Below are 15,212 nucleotides of genomic sequence, written 5' to 3' on the forward strand. Positions count from 1 at the left end.
TCACTCTTAAACTGGCCAAACATGTTACAATCTAATTGTACAATCTCCTTTAGGGTCCGGTCACACCAGCAGGCACTCATTATGGTACGCATATTGCACACACGCACTAATGCTTTGTACCAGGCTTCTTTAAATGACACTCATCCAGCTCTAAGCACAAGAGTGTTGGGATGAACTGATCTATTTTTCTACATAAAAATTAAGCACGCCTCCATTGTTCATCAACGCACACCATGCCCTAGTGTGGTGCAAATGAGGCACATGGACAGCAAGTGTCTTCACGTTGATCAACTCAGACCAGAGAAACTCAATGCACCTGGTGTGAGTGAGCCCTTAGATCTACCAGAGCCTATAGTGTGAATTAGGGCTGCACCAATACCGATACTAGTATCGGTGCCTATACCGAGTATTTGGGGGAGTACTCGTACTTCCCCAAATGCTCTAATACCTTCCTCTGACCAACAGTGCCATAGGGGGAACATGGAGCCGGCTACCTGGCCACTCATGAGGCCGGGTGGCAAGTAATGACCCGACTTCTGGCTTCCTGATTGGCCAAGAAGCCGGGTACTTGCCGTTTGGCTGGGAAGCTGGATTCCCAGCCATTCAGCATCGAGACGGCCGAACATGGAGCTGGCTTCCCGGGCAATAAAGAAAAAGGGCAGCATGTCATTACCCGCCCCCTGGCTTCTTGATTGCCCGGGAAGCTGGCTCCATGCCAACAGAAGCACCGGTACTCGGCGTCAGCGAGTACCGCAAAGCAAAATATCGGTACTCAATACCGAAAAACAGGCATCGGTGCAGCCCTAGTGTGAATGTCTACCTAATATGAATGAGACACGGGTAGAATTGGATGGGGGTTGTATGGTAGCCCAATGGAAGTAGAATTGGATGGGGTTTGTATGGTAGCCCAACAGAAGTAATTATGTTGACTAGGACCACATACTGTATCTTGTTTCTGTCATATAAAAGCACCCCATTAGGTATCTCCTCTTGGGGTTCTTCAGGATATGCAATGGGCACTGATGTATACACCATGGTTAACCTTTCATGGTCCCCTTCCATACACTTGCCAGGTTAGTACTAGAACTATATGAATGCTCTGGCTGGCTTTGCAGCTGGAACACGTTCTTGGCTTTTTGGTTATTGAAGACTCCAATGGAGAAATGTGACACCAGTATTTGACTTTGTAATTGCCGGATTCCACAAGGGGAGATCTTACCAATAGAGTCCTGAGCAATATGAGAAGATAACATGTAATTCAATGTGTTATTTGACTTGCAGCTGTGCAACACTAAAAATCACTTTTTGGGTGGAGTTGACCTTTACATTCCCTTTACAAAAGCAGAAGATTGCGGATTGTCGATCGCACGTCACAGCATCGGCTAATGTTAATCATAAAAGTCCACGTGGTCGCCAGATTTGTAGGCGTCTGCCTGGAGGACGTCCAGCATCTTGCGCGCAGACACGCGACAGTCGATGAGTTTGCCGCTTTTCTTCATGTTAGCGAACTGAAGACGCAATTCCGGATCCTTCGTCTTGGTCCGTACTTCCTCCTGCATGTCGTTATCCAAGGGCCCTGCCGGATATGAGAATGAAAAGTGAGTCAGAATGTAAGAAAAGTATTTACAGGTCATCGCAAATTCAACCAAAGGATTTCCTTATTTCAAGATGGCGGCTGGAGCCATGCCGGTCATTGCTTTATGTCCTGCTAACTGTCCATCCAGATATGATTGATTACAGCTAACTACAGGCTAAATATAGAGCCATTTATCCAAATGTGCATCCAGAGCCCCGGGTTATAGCACAGAAACATATGGGCCAGTCACTTGTGTGATATTACTGACACTGGTACATATACAGACATAACTAAACAGAGCAAAGCATTCAGGGAGATTACTCCTTAAAGTGAACCTGTGGCCAAGCCATGTACATTCAAGTAAATTAAGCTTTAAAGCTTTACTGGGTGGAGCTTTAAAACAAGCCCCCTATTGTCCTCTGTAGCTGCAGGCACTATGGAACAATTCATCCCTACACATCCCTGTAGAAGAACAGAGAACCTGTGGCCAAGCCATGTACATTCAAGTAAATGAGCTGTAAAGCAAGTCCCCCCCCCTTGACCTCTGTAGCTGCAGGCACTGTGGAATAATTCATTTCCAGCCATCACTGTAGAAGAACAGAGAACCTGTGGCCAAGCCATGTACATTCAAGTAAATGAGCTGTAAAAAAAAAACAAAAAAACCCTTGACCTCTGTAGCTGCAGACACTGTGGAATAATTCATTTCCAACCATCACTGTAGAAGCACAGAGGTTGGTCAAGTTGCTCTCTAAGCATCCTCCCCCTGCTCCCCCCTTCCAATTATGACCCAGCAGCTTAGCTCCCCACTTCAACCCTCAGCAGTTTAGCTTCCTCTTCTACTTCCAACAGTGATTCAGCAGTACAGCTGCCTCTACTACAGTTACTCGGCAGCTCAACTCTCCCCTCCCCCCCAGCAGGGACTCTGCACATCCCAATAGGCACTAGGCTCCTGGGTTATATAAACAGTTGCACAAATATTGCGAGACATAAGAAAATGCATCTACAACTATTTTATACTACAGAGTCTCCATTTTCAGAAAATATATTATGTTTTGAGTTTTTGTCTTTAATAAGGAGAACGATGGGGTTAGGACTTTTCCCCATAGTTCTCCTTAGGGTAACGGGAGGACACAAACTAGCGTCCTCCCGTCACCCTAAGCTCAGTATACTGCGAGCTGTAGCTCGCGGTATACTGAGCTTAGGGTGACGGGAGGACGCCGCAGCTGAAGCGGATCCCGAAAATTATGTCTGGATCCGCCCAGCTGCGTGAGTGACAGCTGGCTCTGCCTATCTAGAGGCAGAGCCAGCTGTACCCGCCCCCTCCCATTCTGGCAGAGCGGGGAGGGGCGAATCCAGCAGTCACGGCAGAGAGTTGTGACAGGATCCAGAGGTGAGCGAACGCCGGTATGCGTTCGCTCACTTCCCGATCTACTGAGCTGACCTGTGAGAGGCTCATTGTCACAGGTCGGCTAGAACTATGAGGTGAGTGAAAAGCACTCACCTCATAGTTCTCCATTAAGTGGAACGGAAACCAAATGTTTTTTTTCGTTTTGGATTAACAACCCTGTCAGCTATTTTTGTCATCTGTATCCCATTGGGGAGATTACCCTTCACTTGCTGTCCGATAGCCACAACAGGAAGGGAGAAGAAATGCCTGGTGGTCAGCAGAGTCATCGGAACGAATGTCACATTTAGAAGATTTTCCATCTATTCCTGTTTTGGTGACAACTCAAAATGTGAGATTTTCCTTTCTACTATTAGTGAGAACGGTCACCCGGACAAATAGAGGGGACACAGACAGCAATAAAAACCCGACAGGTGTTCTAATCCCTCTGCACTCCAAAACTGTAAAAACATGAAAACCCCTTTATTGTTTAGCAAAGCAGATTTTTTGTGTGCGCTTTACACAACCTGGTGAGTAGCTGAGTACGCGGATGTCCGTCTCCTCCTCGGCCAGCACTCTGAACATCATCTCCCGAGCCGCCTTCCCGGCGCAGTACAGCGTCCAAGACTTGAACGGTTGAATGGCAGCCAGAGAAGAGACATTGACCACATGCCGCTGAAGCCCCGGACGTCCTTGGAAAACCTTCAGCAGGGACGAGGTCAGGCACAGCGCTGATGACACGTTGAAGGAGAAATATCTGTCCATCTCCAGAGGGTCTGTAAAGTCCACAAATGATTTGTCGATATCGCCCAGAGACCCTGCGGAGGAAGAAGACCAAGGCACATTTAAGAAGATCCTGTAATATGGCGGGCAGGTCAACAGAAAACATTTCATGGGGTATCTATAAAAGAATCCAGATATGTCAAGACAAGATCCTTATTGAAGTCATTACATCCATCGATTGGCCTTGGTGACTATCTAGTGGAACTGGGACAGAAAGGGATGGGAATCCCAACTCTTTACACCAGACCCCTACACACCAGGTTTCTTTTCATCTATAAAAAAAAGGAAGATTGAGCATTAGGGGACATGTGGAGTGGCTGTCAGGATGGTTGACTTGAAGATGGTAGCTTGGCTCATTCCTCCCAAACCCTGAAAGCAAATATGTGAGGCCTCCAAGGATCAGACGCCAAGGTGAAGGCTGGTTAATGTCTACAGAGAAAAGTAATAGGTTGGGTCTCTTTACACCCCTCTAGGGAGAGCCCCTTAATGGTGCAGGACCAGCTGGAGCACATTGATACTACTTGTCCCTGGAGACACCCAGTGATTTGGGAATGGTCTCAGCTCAGAGTACAGGTGAAACTCGAATAATTAGAATATCGTGCAAAAGTAATTGCAGTAAGTGCTGCAAAAGGGGCCCAAACCAAGTACTGAGTACATATGCATGCTTGTACTTTTCAGAGGTCCGATATTGTTCTATGTACAATCCGTGTTTTATTGATTGCATGTACTATTCTACTTTTTTGAGGTTGTGGATTTGGGGTTCTTGGGGTTTTCATGAGCTGTAAGCCATAATCATCACAATGATGACAAATCACGGCTTGAACTATCTTGCTTTGCATGTAATGAGTCTATCTCATATATTAGTTTCACCTTTTAAGTTGCATTAGTGAAATAAATGAACTTTGCACGATATTCTAATTACGGTATTCGAGTTTCACCTGTATATTGTATGGGTATGTGATGATTCCCCTATCCACTTGAGTCTTGTCAGATGGAATAACCTCCAGGCAGCACCATCCCAACTTCTACCCTGCATGTTACATGCCTGCCCTGCAAAATAAGAGGTTGTGCCACTGACAATCCAACAGAGAGGCCTTGAATGGTGCAGGACCAGCTTGGGCACATGGTTACTGTGTAGCTCTTGGCGCACATTACTGATGTATATGACTACTTACCTATCAACTTGAGTCATGTCAGACAGAAGGCACTCCAGGCAGCATCCAGTACCGTCCCGATATCTACCCTACCCTCTAGATGCCTGCCCTGCTCATTTGAGGCATGTCAGATGAAAGGTCCTCCAGGCAGCCCCCGGTACTGTTCCAACTTTTACCCTACCAGCTACCTGCCTGCCTTGCTTACTTGAGGCATGTCAGATGGGACAATACTGGGTGGTGCCTGGAGTTTCTTCCAACGTCTACCCCCTTCTCCCTACATGCCTGACTTGCTTTGAGATCTCTGGCAGTGGGCAACTATGAGTTGCAGAATAAACCTCAGTACAAACCCTGATCCCTTCATCCTTCTGTCCAGCATTTGAGCAGCTTTCATGCAGTTGGTGTAATGCTCCCTACAGGCTGGCTGGTGTTTTTAGGGATTTCTGCTTTTACAGGTCAGTTCTAATGTCTGCAACAGTGAAGGGTTTAATAAAAAGTTCACAAAAAAGGGCAAGCTTATGAATCATTGATTGGGAGGATTCAAATGTAAAACATTTACCACCCATAGCTTCTCTTTCTCTGCTTCTTACTGTACAGTGTTGTGTTCTACTGCATTTTCTACTTTTTTGGGTTAAACAAACTATTTTGTTGACTTTTGGTCACCATATTGCACAACAATTGCAAACGATGAACTGATTTCCTACCAAAGCAAAGTCCATAAAAAGTCCAAGTGCAATGTGTCAGGTTAGGAAGACCAATGAAAAGGAATGGACTGTAACCAGGGCTGGATTAACTGTAAGGCAAAATAAGCATGTGCTACCAAGGGGAGGGGCACCACAGAGTTTTCCCCCTAGCGATCATGCCCTTGGAAGGAGAAGCGCACTGTAGAAACAAAAGGGAACTTATACTTGTTGCCCCTTTTCAAGAATGTAAATAAATATTAAGGAATAAGTAAATAATTTTCTAAAAGGCTTTAAAATTTCAATGAGAAAAAATAGTAGCACCAAGTGTGGATTCGGGGTAAATTTTTCACTTTTGTTAACATCAAGGTGAGAATTGGTAAATTTATAAATAAAAAGCCTCAGTCAGCTGCTTCATTTTGGTTCATGCACAATCTGTTACAGGTTTTGCAATTAATATAGTTGAGAGCTTTGGCCTTAGGCTGATCTTTATTGGTGGTCGGTAGCAGTGCTGGCAACCCCCATTCCACATTGGTGGTCAGTAGCAGTGCTGGCAAACCCCTCCCCTGAATGGTGGTCAGTAGCAGTGCTAGTAACCCCCTTCCTTGAATGGTGGTCAGTAGCAGTGCTAGGAACCCCCTTTCCACATTGGTAGTTAGTAGCAGTGCTAGTAATCTCCTTTTCACATTGGTGGTCAGTAGCGGTGCTAGTAACCCCCTTCCTTGAATGGTGGTCAGTAGCAGTGCTAGGAACCCCCTTTCCACATTGGTAGTTAGTAGCAGTGCTAGTAATCTCCTTTTCACATTGGTGGTCAGTAGCGGTGCTAGTAACCCCCTTCCTTGAATGGTGGTCAGTAGCAGTGCTAGGAACCCCCTTTCCACATTGGTAGTTAGTAGCAGTGCTAGTAATCTCCTTTTCACATTGGTGGTCAGTAGCGGTGCTAGTAACCCCCTTCCTTGAATGGTGGTCAGTAGCAGTGCTAGGAACCCCCTTTCCACATTGGTAGTTAGTAGCAGTGCTAGTAATCTCCTTTTCACATTGGTGGTCAGTAGCGGTGCTAGTAACCCCCTTCCTTGAATGGTGGTCAGTAGCAGTGCTAGGAACCCCCTTTCCACATTGGTAGTTAGTAGCAGTGCTAGTAATCTCCTTTTCACATTGGTGGTCAGTAGCGGTGCTAGTAACCCCCTTCCTTGAATGGTGGTCAGTAGCAGTGCTAGGAACCCCCTTTCCACATTGGTAGTTAGTAGCAGTGCTAGTAATCTCCTTTTCACATTGGTGGTCAGTAGCGGTGCTAGTAACCCCCTTCCTTGAATGGTGGTCAGTAGCAGTGCTAGGAACCCCCTTTCCACATTGGTAGTTAGTAGCAGTGCTAGTAATCTCCTTTTCACATTGGTGGTCAGTAGCGGTGCTAGTAACCCCCTTCCTTGAATGGTGGTCAGTAGCAGTGCTAGGAACCCCCTTTCCACATTGGTAGTTAGTAGCAGTGCTAGTAATCTCCTTTTCACATTGGTGGTCAGTAGCGGTGCTAGTAACCCCCTTCCTTGAATGGTGGTCAGTAGCAGTGCTAGGAACCCCCTTTCCACATTGGTAGTTAGTAGCAGTGCTAGTAATCTCCTTTTCACATTGGTGGTCAGTAGCGGTGCTAGTAACCCCCTTCCTTGAATGGTGGTCAGTAGCAGTGCTAGGAACCCCCTTTCCACATTGGTAGTTAGTAGCAGTGCTAGTAATCTCCTTTTCACATTGGTGGTCAGTAGCGGTGCTAGTAACCCCCTTCCTTGAATGGTGGTCAGTAGCAGTGCTAGGAACCCCCTTTCCACATTGGTAGTTAGTAGCAGTGCTAGTAATCTCCTTTTCACATTGGTGGTCAGTAGCGGTGCTAGTAACCCCCTTCCTTGAATGGTGGTCAGTAGCAGTGCTAGGAACCCCCTTTCCACATTGGTAGTTAGTAGCAGTGCTAGTAATCTCCTTTTCACATTGGTGGTCAGTAGCGGTGCTAGTAACCCCCTTCCTTGAATGGTGGTCAGTAGCAGTGCTAGGAACCCCCTTTCCACATTGGTAGTTAGTAGCAGTGCTAGTAATCTCCTTTTCACATTGGTGGTCAGTAGCGGTGCTAGTAACCCCCTTCCTTGAATGGTGGTCAGTAGCAGTGCTAGGAACCCCCTTTCCACATTGGTAGTTAGTAGCAGTGCTAGTAATCTCCTTTTCACATTGGTGGTCAGTAGCGGTGCTAGTAACCCCCTTCCTTGAATGGTGGTCAGTAGCAGTGCTAGGAACCCCCTTTCCACATTGGTAGTTAGTAGCAGTGCTAGTAATCTCCTTTTCACATTGGTGGTCAGTAGCGGTGCTAGTAACCCCCTTCCTTGAATGGTGGTCAGTAGCAGTGCTAGGAACCCCCTTTCCACATTGGTAGTTAGTAGCAGTGCTAGTAATCTCCTTTTCACATTGGTGGTCAGTAGCGGTGCTAGTAACCCCCTTCCTTGAATGGTGGTCAGTAGCAGTGCTAGGAACCCCCTTTCCACATTGGTAGTTAGTAGCAGTGCTAGTAATCTCCTTTTCACATTGGTGGTCAGTAGCGGTGCTAGTAACCCCCTTCCTTGAATGGTGGTCAGTAGCAGTGCTAGGAACCCCCTTTCCACATTGGTAGTTAGTAGCAGTGCTAGTAATCTCCTTTTCACATTGGTGGTCAGTAGCGGTGCTAGTAACCCCCTTCCTTGAATGGTGGTCAGTAGCAGTGCTAGGAACCCCCTTTCCACATTGGTAGTTAGTAGCAGTGCTAGTAATCTCCTTTTCACATTGGTGGTCAGTAGCGGTGCTAGTAACCCCCTTCCTTGAATGGTGGTCAGTAGCAGTGCTAGGAACCCCCTTTCCACATTGGTAGTTAGTAGCAGTGCTAGTAATCTCCTTTTCACATTGGTGGTCAGTAGCGGTGCTAGTAACCCCCTTCCTTGAATGGTGGTCAGTAGCAGTGCTAGGAACCCCCTTTCCACATTGGTAGTTAGTAGCAGTGCTAGTAATCTCCTTTTCACATTGGTGGTCAGTAGCGGTGCTAGTAACCCCCTTCCTTGAATGGTGGTCAGTAGCAGTGCTAGGAACCCCCTTTCCACATTGGTGGTCAGTAGCAGTGCTAGTAACCCCCTTCCTTGAATGGTGGTCAGTAGCAGTGCTGGCAACCCCCATTCCACATTCGTGGTCACTAGCAGTGCTGGTAACCCCTAATCCACATTGGTGGCCAGTGGCAGTGCTGGCAACCCCTATTCCACATTGGTGGTCAGTAGCAGTGCTGTAAACCCCTATTCCACATTGGTGGTCAGTGGTAGAGTTATTTAACCCCACTTAGTGTATTCTTACCAGCTCACATGCTCCCAGCCAGCTTTCTCCCAGGAGGACTTTGGGCTGGGACCATACTTCTACTGTTGAGTAGAGACAACTTTACCTGTAAGTAATGGCTTCATTTCAGTGCCAAGATGTAGAGTGTCCCAGTTGTGGAAATTTTATTAGAATGTGTTTTTAAGTATATTGTAATATTGTCATCATGTCTCTCAGTGTCCGGATTTCTGCGCCACGCTCGATGGAGCGTGACCCGGATTAAATCAACACTGGGGGTAAACCATTGGAGTGGATATCTTCCTGTGCGAATGGCAGAGCAGTGTTTCCTTTGCGAGTGTATGGACGCCGGCTAGGGCCCCTGGGCGGTGCGCGGATTTATTGGCTTGGCGTGTATGCACTTGCTTTGAGGACATAGTATTATTTAAGATACATATCTGCCTTTTTGAAAGGAACGTGCGTTCGTATTTCTGATGCGTCTGATCAGCGCGCTGGAAATGGTATGGCATTGTCCCTGCAGATAAGCTTCCATTCATGAGAAACATAATAACTTTATTGGGCATTGATCACTGAGCAATGCTGGATAAAGTTAGCTCCAGTGTTAATGGGAGATTGCGTTTGTGGGTCTGGAAAGATGGCGGCTAGGAAAACATGCGGCTGTGCACACGGGTTTGTGCACACCGCTTCTACTATGATACAGAGATACACTCCCTTTTCTATTGTACATGTGTTTCATTGGCTATGTGATGTTGGTGTATTGAGGAAGTGATGTTGGTTGTTGACATAATTTCCTGTTTTGTCACTTCCTGTTTTGTCACATATAAAAATAAACAGATATACTGTGCTGGGGGCTCTTGGAACAGAATCTCCACAATGAAAGCATCACCTTGTCTTGACTCTACACGATTCAATGGAAGTACCTTCGGTCCTTGCACAAAAGAGCGTAATACACGTGCTTTTAAGCACGGGGAAATTCTTTGCGTTTGGCATACTTTGGTGCACTTTAGCGCAGCATGGATTTGTGCGTTTAACCCAAGCGAATTTCCATAACATCCCGGCATCCCTCTGCAAAATGTTTAACAAGTGGTAGACCCCGGCTAGGACGAGTCAGGCCACACAGAGAGCCTGTGGGCCGTATGTTGGGCACCAGGGTTATATAACAAAACACATTCTGGAACAATTGTTAAGAGGTAGAGAACATGAAATGATAGAGTCAGGACGTAATACAGCAAGGACACTAGGAGGCCAGACAATATACATACTTGATCCCTTCCATTCCAGAACCAGCAAAACGCAGCAACTGCTAAAACCTGGAATTCTCTCATGGAAATGATTCACCAGGAGGTAAGATGGCGATGGAGACTGGAATTCCATCATGAAAATTATTTACTACAGATACTGCTCCTGGGAAACGGTGCTCGGCAGAATAGCACACGTAACCACCAAAAGCTCCCAGGCTAACACTGGGGTGGTCAACCTGACAATTATATGGTGTGGCCCCCAACACTTTCAAAGGGCCACACAATAGCAGCTCGTCTTTGTGCATTGAAGTACACAGCATCAAGTTAGGTCGCTCATGCCAAATGAATTGGAGGTCTGATAATTTTGGTCCTGATGCATATTGAAGACAACGTGGGAGTCAAATGAGCCCCATTGGTGGTGACAGTAATAGTAACTTCATGCATTAGGGTGACACTAAACTCAGGAGATAAATCTTAAAAATACATTCAAGCACCTTAACGATTACCAAAAATGTATCTTATTTGTGTATCACTCGGCTGTAGAGTCTCAAATCATCTCTGAATTCATGCGGACACTGTCCTTCCTTCTGGAGGGGGGGATAGTCCTCAGGAGTGAGCTTGGAGCGGTGACTACATTACAACACACACAGGGACCATGGGGAACAATAGTAGCCACCCTCCAGAAGGAAGGACAGTGTCAGCACCAATTCAGAGATGATTTGAGGATCTACAGCCGAGTGATACACAAATAAGATACATTGTTTTTTTAATAGTTAAGGTACCTGAATGTATTTTTAAGATTTAAAAGGAGAACTATGAGGTGAGTGAAAATCACTCAGCCTCATAGTTCGAGCCGACGTGCGACAATTAAACTGTCACACATCGGCTCTATTGATCGGGAAGTGAACGAACACATACCATCGCTCACTCACTTCTCCATCATCTCCTTGCAGGGAGCCAAGACTGTCAGTCACAGCTCCCCAAAGGGGTCCCCCCTCCCCTCTCTGATCCTCCAGCACTGACTGGCAGAATGGACAGGGGAGGGGGCGGGTACAGCTGGCTCTGCCTCTAGATAGGCAGAGCCAGCTGTCACTCACGCAGCTGGGTGGATCTCGGCAGTAATGTCAGGATCTGCCCTGGTTGCGGGAGGTCTCGGTAAACTGCGAGCTGTAGCTCCCTATATACTGAGCTTTGGGTCACGGGAGGACGCTAGTTTATGTACTCCCGTGACCCTTAAGAGAACTATGTGGAAAAACACTGACCCCCATAGTTCTCTTTTAACTCCTCAGTTTAGTGTCACATTAAAATGTCAATGCAAGCAAAACAAATGGGAAACGCACTCATCGACTCATCACCAGAGTTAGAGCAAGGTGCACATGGAAGGGCTTTATACAGTATATACCATGCAGAAGACGTGTATCTAAAACCTCTGCTTTTAACCTTAGCGGTCAGACAGGTTTTTTTGCATCCTGGCTGGTGAGTGCTGGGAAACTTTTTGCTGTTGTACTGTTTAAATGTGAATGGACACAGTAATAAGTAGGGATGTACCGATACTAGCATCGGTGCCGATACCGCCCAAATGCTCTGATACTTACCTCTGATACCGGACCTTGTGGTCAGAGGGCGATCTCCCTCTGATCACAAGTGCAGGGGAAGCATGGAGCCGGCTTCCTTTCCAATCAGGAAGCCGGGCGGTAGGTTATGACCCGCCTCCCAGCTTCCTGTTTGGCTAGGAAGCCGGCTTCACTTGTTGCCTGGCTTCCTAACCAATCAGGAAGCCAGGTGGTTGTAATGACCTCCCTCCTGGCTTCCTGATCGGTCAGGAAGCCAGGCTGCCAAGGAACAAGTGACACCGGCTTTATAACCGAACAGGAAGCCGGGAGGCGGGTCCTGATGTGACGTCTGGCTCCCTGATTGGCTAGGAACCCGGCTTCACTTGTTACTAGGCAGCCTGGCTTCCTGACCTATCAGGAAGCCGGACGGCACCTCATTACTCACCTCCTGGCTTCCTGATTGGTCAGGAAGCCAGGCAGCCTCGGCAAGTGAAGCTGGTGTTCTTTTGCTAGAACACCATCTTCACAGGCAATCAGGAAGCCGGGCGGCGGATCATGACTTCCTTATAATCTGGGTACACGGCACCGGTGCTCGGTATCAGTGAGTACCGAAACAAAAAATATCGGTACTTGATACCGAAAAAACGGTATTGGTGCATCCCTTGTAAGAACCCCCCAGCATTGGTGTCAGTGACCCCAATATTAATCCCCAGCATTGGGGTCAGTGACCACCAACGTGAGATGGGGGTTACCTGCACTGCCACTGGCCACCAATGAAGGGGTATTATCGGGGTCAGGCACCCCAGTGTGGGGGTCAGTATATATCACATTTTCACTTCCTGGGTTTAGATCACGGTCACATTTGCTGAAATGAAAGTATGAAATAAAAGCTGTTCATACACTGAACATTATCATTTGATTTATTAGCCACATACAGTTTTATAATAGCATGGTATACGGTGGTTCTATAATAGCATGGTATACGGTGGTTCTATAATAGCATAGTATACGCTGGTTTTATAATAGCATAGTATACGCTGGTTTTATAATAGTATACGGTGGTTTTATAATAGTATACGCTGGTTTTATAATAGCATAGTATACGCTGGTTTTATAATAGTATACGGTGGTTTTATAATAGTATACGCTGGTTTTATAATAGTATACGGTGGTTTTATAATAGTATACGGTGGTTTTATAATAGTATACGGTGGTTTTATAATAGCATAGTATACGCTGGTTTTATAATAGCATAGTATACGCTGGTTTTATAATAGTATACGCTGGTTTTATAATAGTATACGCTGGTTTTATAATAGTATACGCTGGTTTTATAATAGTATACGCTGGTTTTATAATAGTATACGCTGGTTTTATAATAGTATACGGTGGTTTTATAATAGTATACGCTGGTTTTATAATAGCATAGTATACGCTGGTTTTATAATAGTATACGGTGGTTTTATAATAGTATACGCTGGTTTTATAATAGTATACGCTGGTTTTATAATAGTATACGGTGGTTTTATAATAGTATACGCTGGTTTTATAATAGCATAGTATACGCTGGTTTTATAATAGCATAGTATACGCTGGTTTTATAATAGCATAGTATACGCTGGTTTGAGACCCCATTCACACTGAGCGACATGGAAATTGCGCGACATTGAGCGACGTTGAGCGCGACTTCTTCCTATTGGGCTGTATGCAATCAGGAGCAATATCGCTCAAAATCGCTCTAAAAAAGGGTCATGTAGAAGCGACAAGCTACCAGCGATATTGAGCGACGAGATGTGAACAGCTACATTGAAATGTATTGGTGAAGCTACATAGAGCGATATAGCGCGGAAATATGAGCGATATCGCTACAAAAATTGCGCGATAAATCGCTCAATGTGAACGGGGCCTTATAATAGCATAGTATACGGTGGTTTTATAATAGCATAGTATACGGTGGTTTTATAATAGTATACGGTGGTTTTATAATAGTATACGGTGGTTCTATAATAGCATAGTATACGGTGGTTTTATAATAGCATAGTATACGGTGGTTCTATAATAGCATAGTATACGGTGGTTTTATAATAGTATACGCTGGTTTTATAATAGCATAGTATACGGTGGTTTTATAATAGTGTACGGTGGTTTTATAATAGCATAGTATACGGTGGTTCTATAATAGCATAGTATACGGTGGTTCTATAATAGCATAGTATACGGTGGTTCTATAATAGCATGGTATACGGTGGTTCTATAATAGTATACGGTGGTTCTATAATAGTATACGGTGGTTCTATAATAGTATACGGTGGTTCTATAATAGCATAGTATACGGTGGTTCTATAATAGCATAGTATACGGTGGTTCTATAATAGTATACGGTGGTTCTATAATAGCATAGTATACGGTGGTTCTATAATAGTATACGGTGGTTCTATAATAGCATAGTATACGGTGGTTTTATAATAGTATACGGTGGTTCTATAATAGTATACGGTGGTTCTATAATAGCATAGTATACGGTGGTTCTATAATAGCATAGTATACGGTGGTTTTATAATAGTATACAGTGGATTTATAATATTGGCGCGGTGCGCTCTCACCTGCATTGTTGATAATGAGGACCCTTTGTGCCGTGTCCCCTCCGTTCAGCTCCTGCGCGCCTTGCACCGCCCTCCTCACCCCGTCCTCTGTGCCCAGATCTGCTGCCACCCATCTCACTCTGATCTCTGGGTACTGGAGTGTCAGCTCCTCCGCCAACACGCGCAGCGCCTGCTCTGTGCGGGCCACCAGCAGTAGGGCAGAGCCTGGCATCACTCTGGGGCACAGCTCCCATGCCAGGCTCCTGCCAAGCCCCCGGGAGGCTCCTGTGATAACACACACCACAGTGCCCAGGCTGCAGCTCGGCTCCCCATCCATCTCCTGCCGAGTATAAAGTACACGCACTGCCTGCAATCCTCCTCTGCTCCCTATACAACCCCTCCTGCTCCTTTTTTTTTTAACAATCTTTATTAGCAATGAAAGCAGACAAACAATACCGTGCAAATGGAAACCACCTGGCGGACTGGTTTCCGGATTAACCCATTCCTGATCAGAATACATAGAGTCATATGCAGGGCTGGAATCAGGGGCGTGACTACCAATCATGGGGCCCTGTTGAAAAATGTAGACAGGGGCCCTCTGGCTTACTCTCCCTGTGGCAGCTGGCAGTGTCAACTGTGACAATAATGTGTCATTGACTTTCATATAAAGTATGAATAAATCAAGGACAGGCAGCTGGAGAGCTTTCAGCATAGTCAGTACATTACTAGGGAGCAGTGCCGGGGGTAAACGTTATACTAGCATAATGACAACAACAGTAATAATAATAATAATAATGATAAAAAGAATCATAACAGCACTAATAATAATAGTAATCATAACAACAACGGCAAGAACAAAATAATAATCACATAAATAGTAATAACACTAATAATAATAGTAATAATAACAATAATAATATAAAATTGACAACAACAAC

At 45.6% G+C, this 15,212-nt stretch overlaps 1 protein-coding gene across 1 annotated transcript; it reads right to left on the bottom strand.

Annotated features, from left to right (window-relative positions):
- Positions 1-1,380: 1,380 nt before the first annotated feature.
- Positions 1,381-14,655, bottom strand: LOC108790847 (sepiapterin reductase-like). The gene is made up of 3 exons (XM_018561206.1): positions 14,296-14,655; positions 3,488-3,778; positions 1,381-1,576 (listed from the first exon to the last, which is right to left on the bottom strand). Exons 1-3 carry the CDS (start codon positions 14,609-14,611, stop codon positions 1,389-1,391), a joined length of 795 nt encoding a protein of 264 aa, XP_018416708.1. The 5' UTR covers positions 14,612-14,655; the 3' UTR covers positions 1,381-1,388.
- Between the last annotated feature and the right edge of the window lie 557 nt (positions 14,656-15,212).

The sequence above is a fragment of the Nanorana parkeri genome, unplaced genomic scaffold (assembly GCF_000935625.1).
Source record: "Nanorana parkeri isolate BGI_ZX_2015 unplaced genomic scaffold, ASM93562v1 scaffold507, whole genome shotgun sequence".
Taxonomy (NCBI): domain Eukaryota; kingdom Metazoa; phylum Chordata; class Amphibia; order Anura; family Dicroglossidae; genus Nanorana; species Nanorana parkeri.

Excerpts from the sequence above, each read along its gene's own strand:
- LOC108790847 (XM_018561206.1), bottom strand. The coding sequence starts at position 14,611 with ATGGATGGGGAGCCGAGCTGCAGCCTGGGCACTGTGGTGTGTGTTATC. Across the intron at positions 3,779-14,295 it reads CCTCATTATCAACAATGCAG|GGTCTCTGGGCGATATCGAC; the intron begins GTGAGAGCGCAC and ends CTTCCTCCGCAG. Across the intron at positions 1,577-3,487 it reads CGTACTCAGCTACTCACCAG|GGCCCTTGGATAACGACATG; the intron begins GTTGTGTAAAGC and ends CATATCCGGCAG.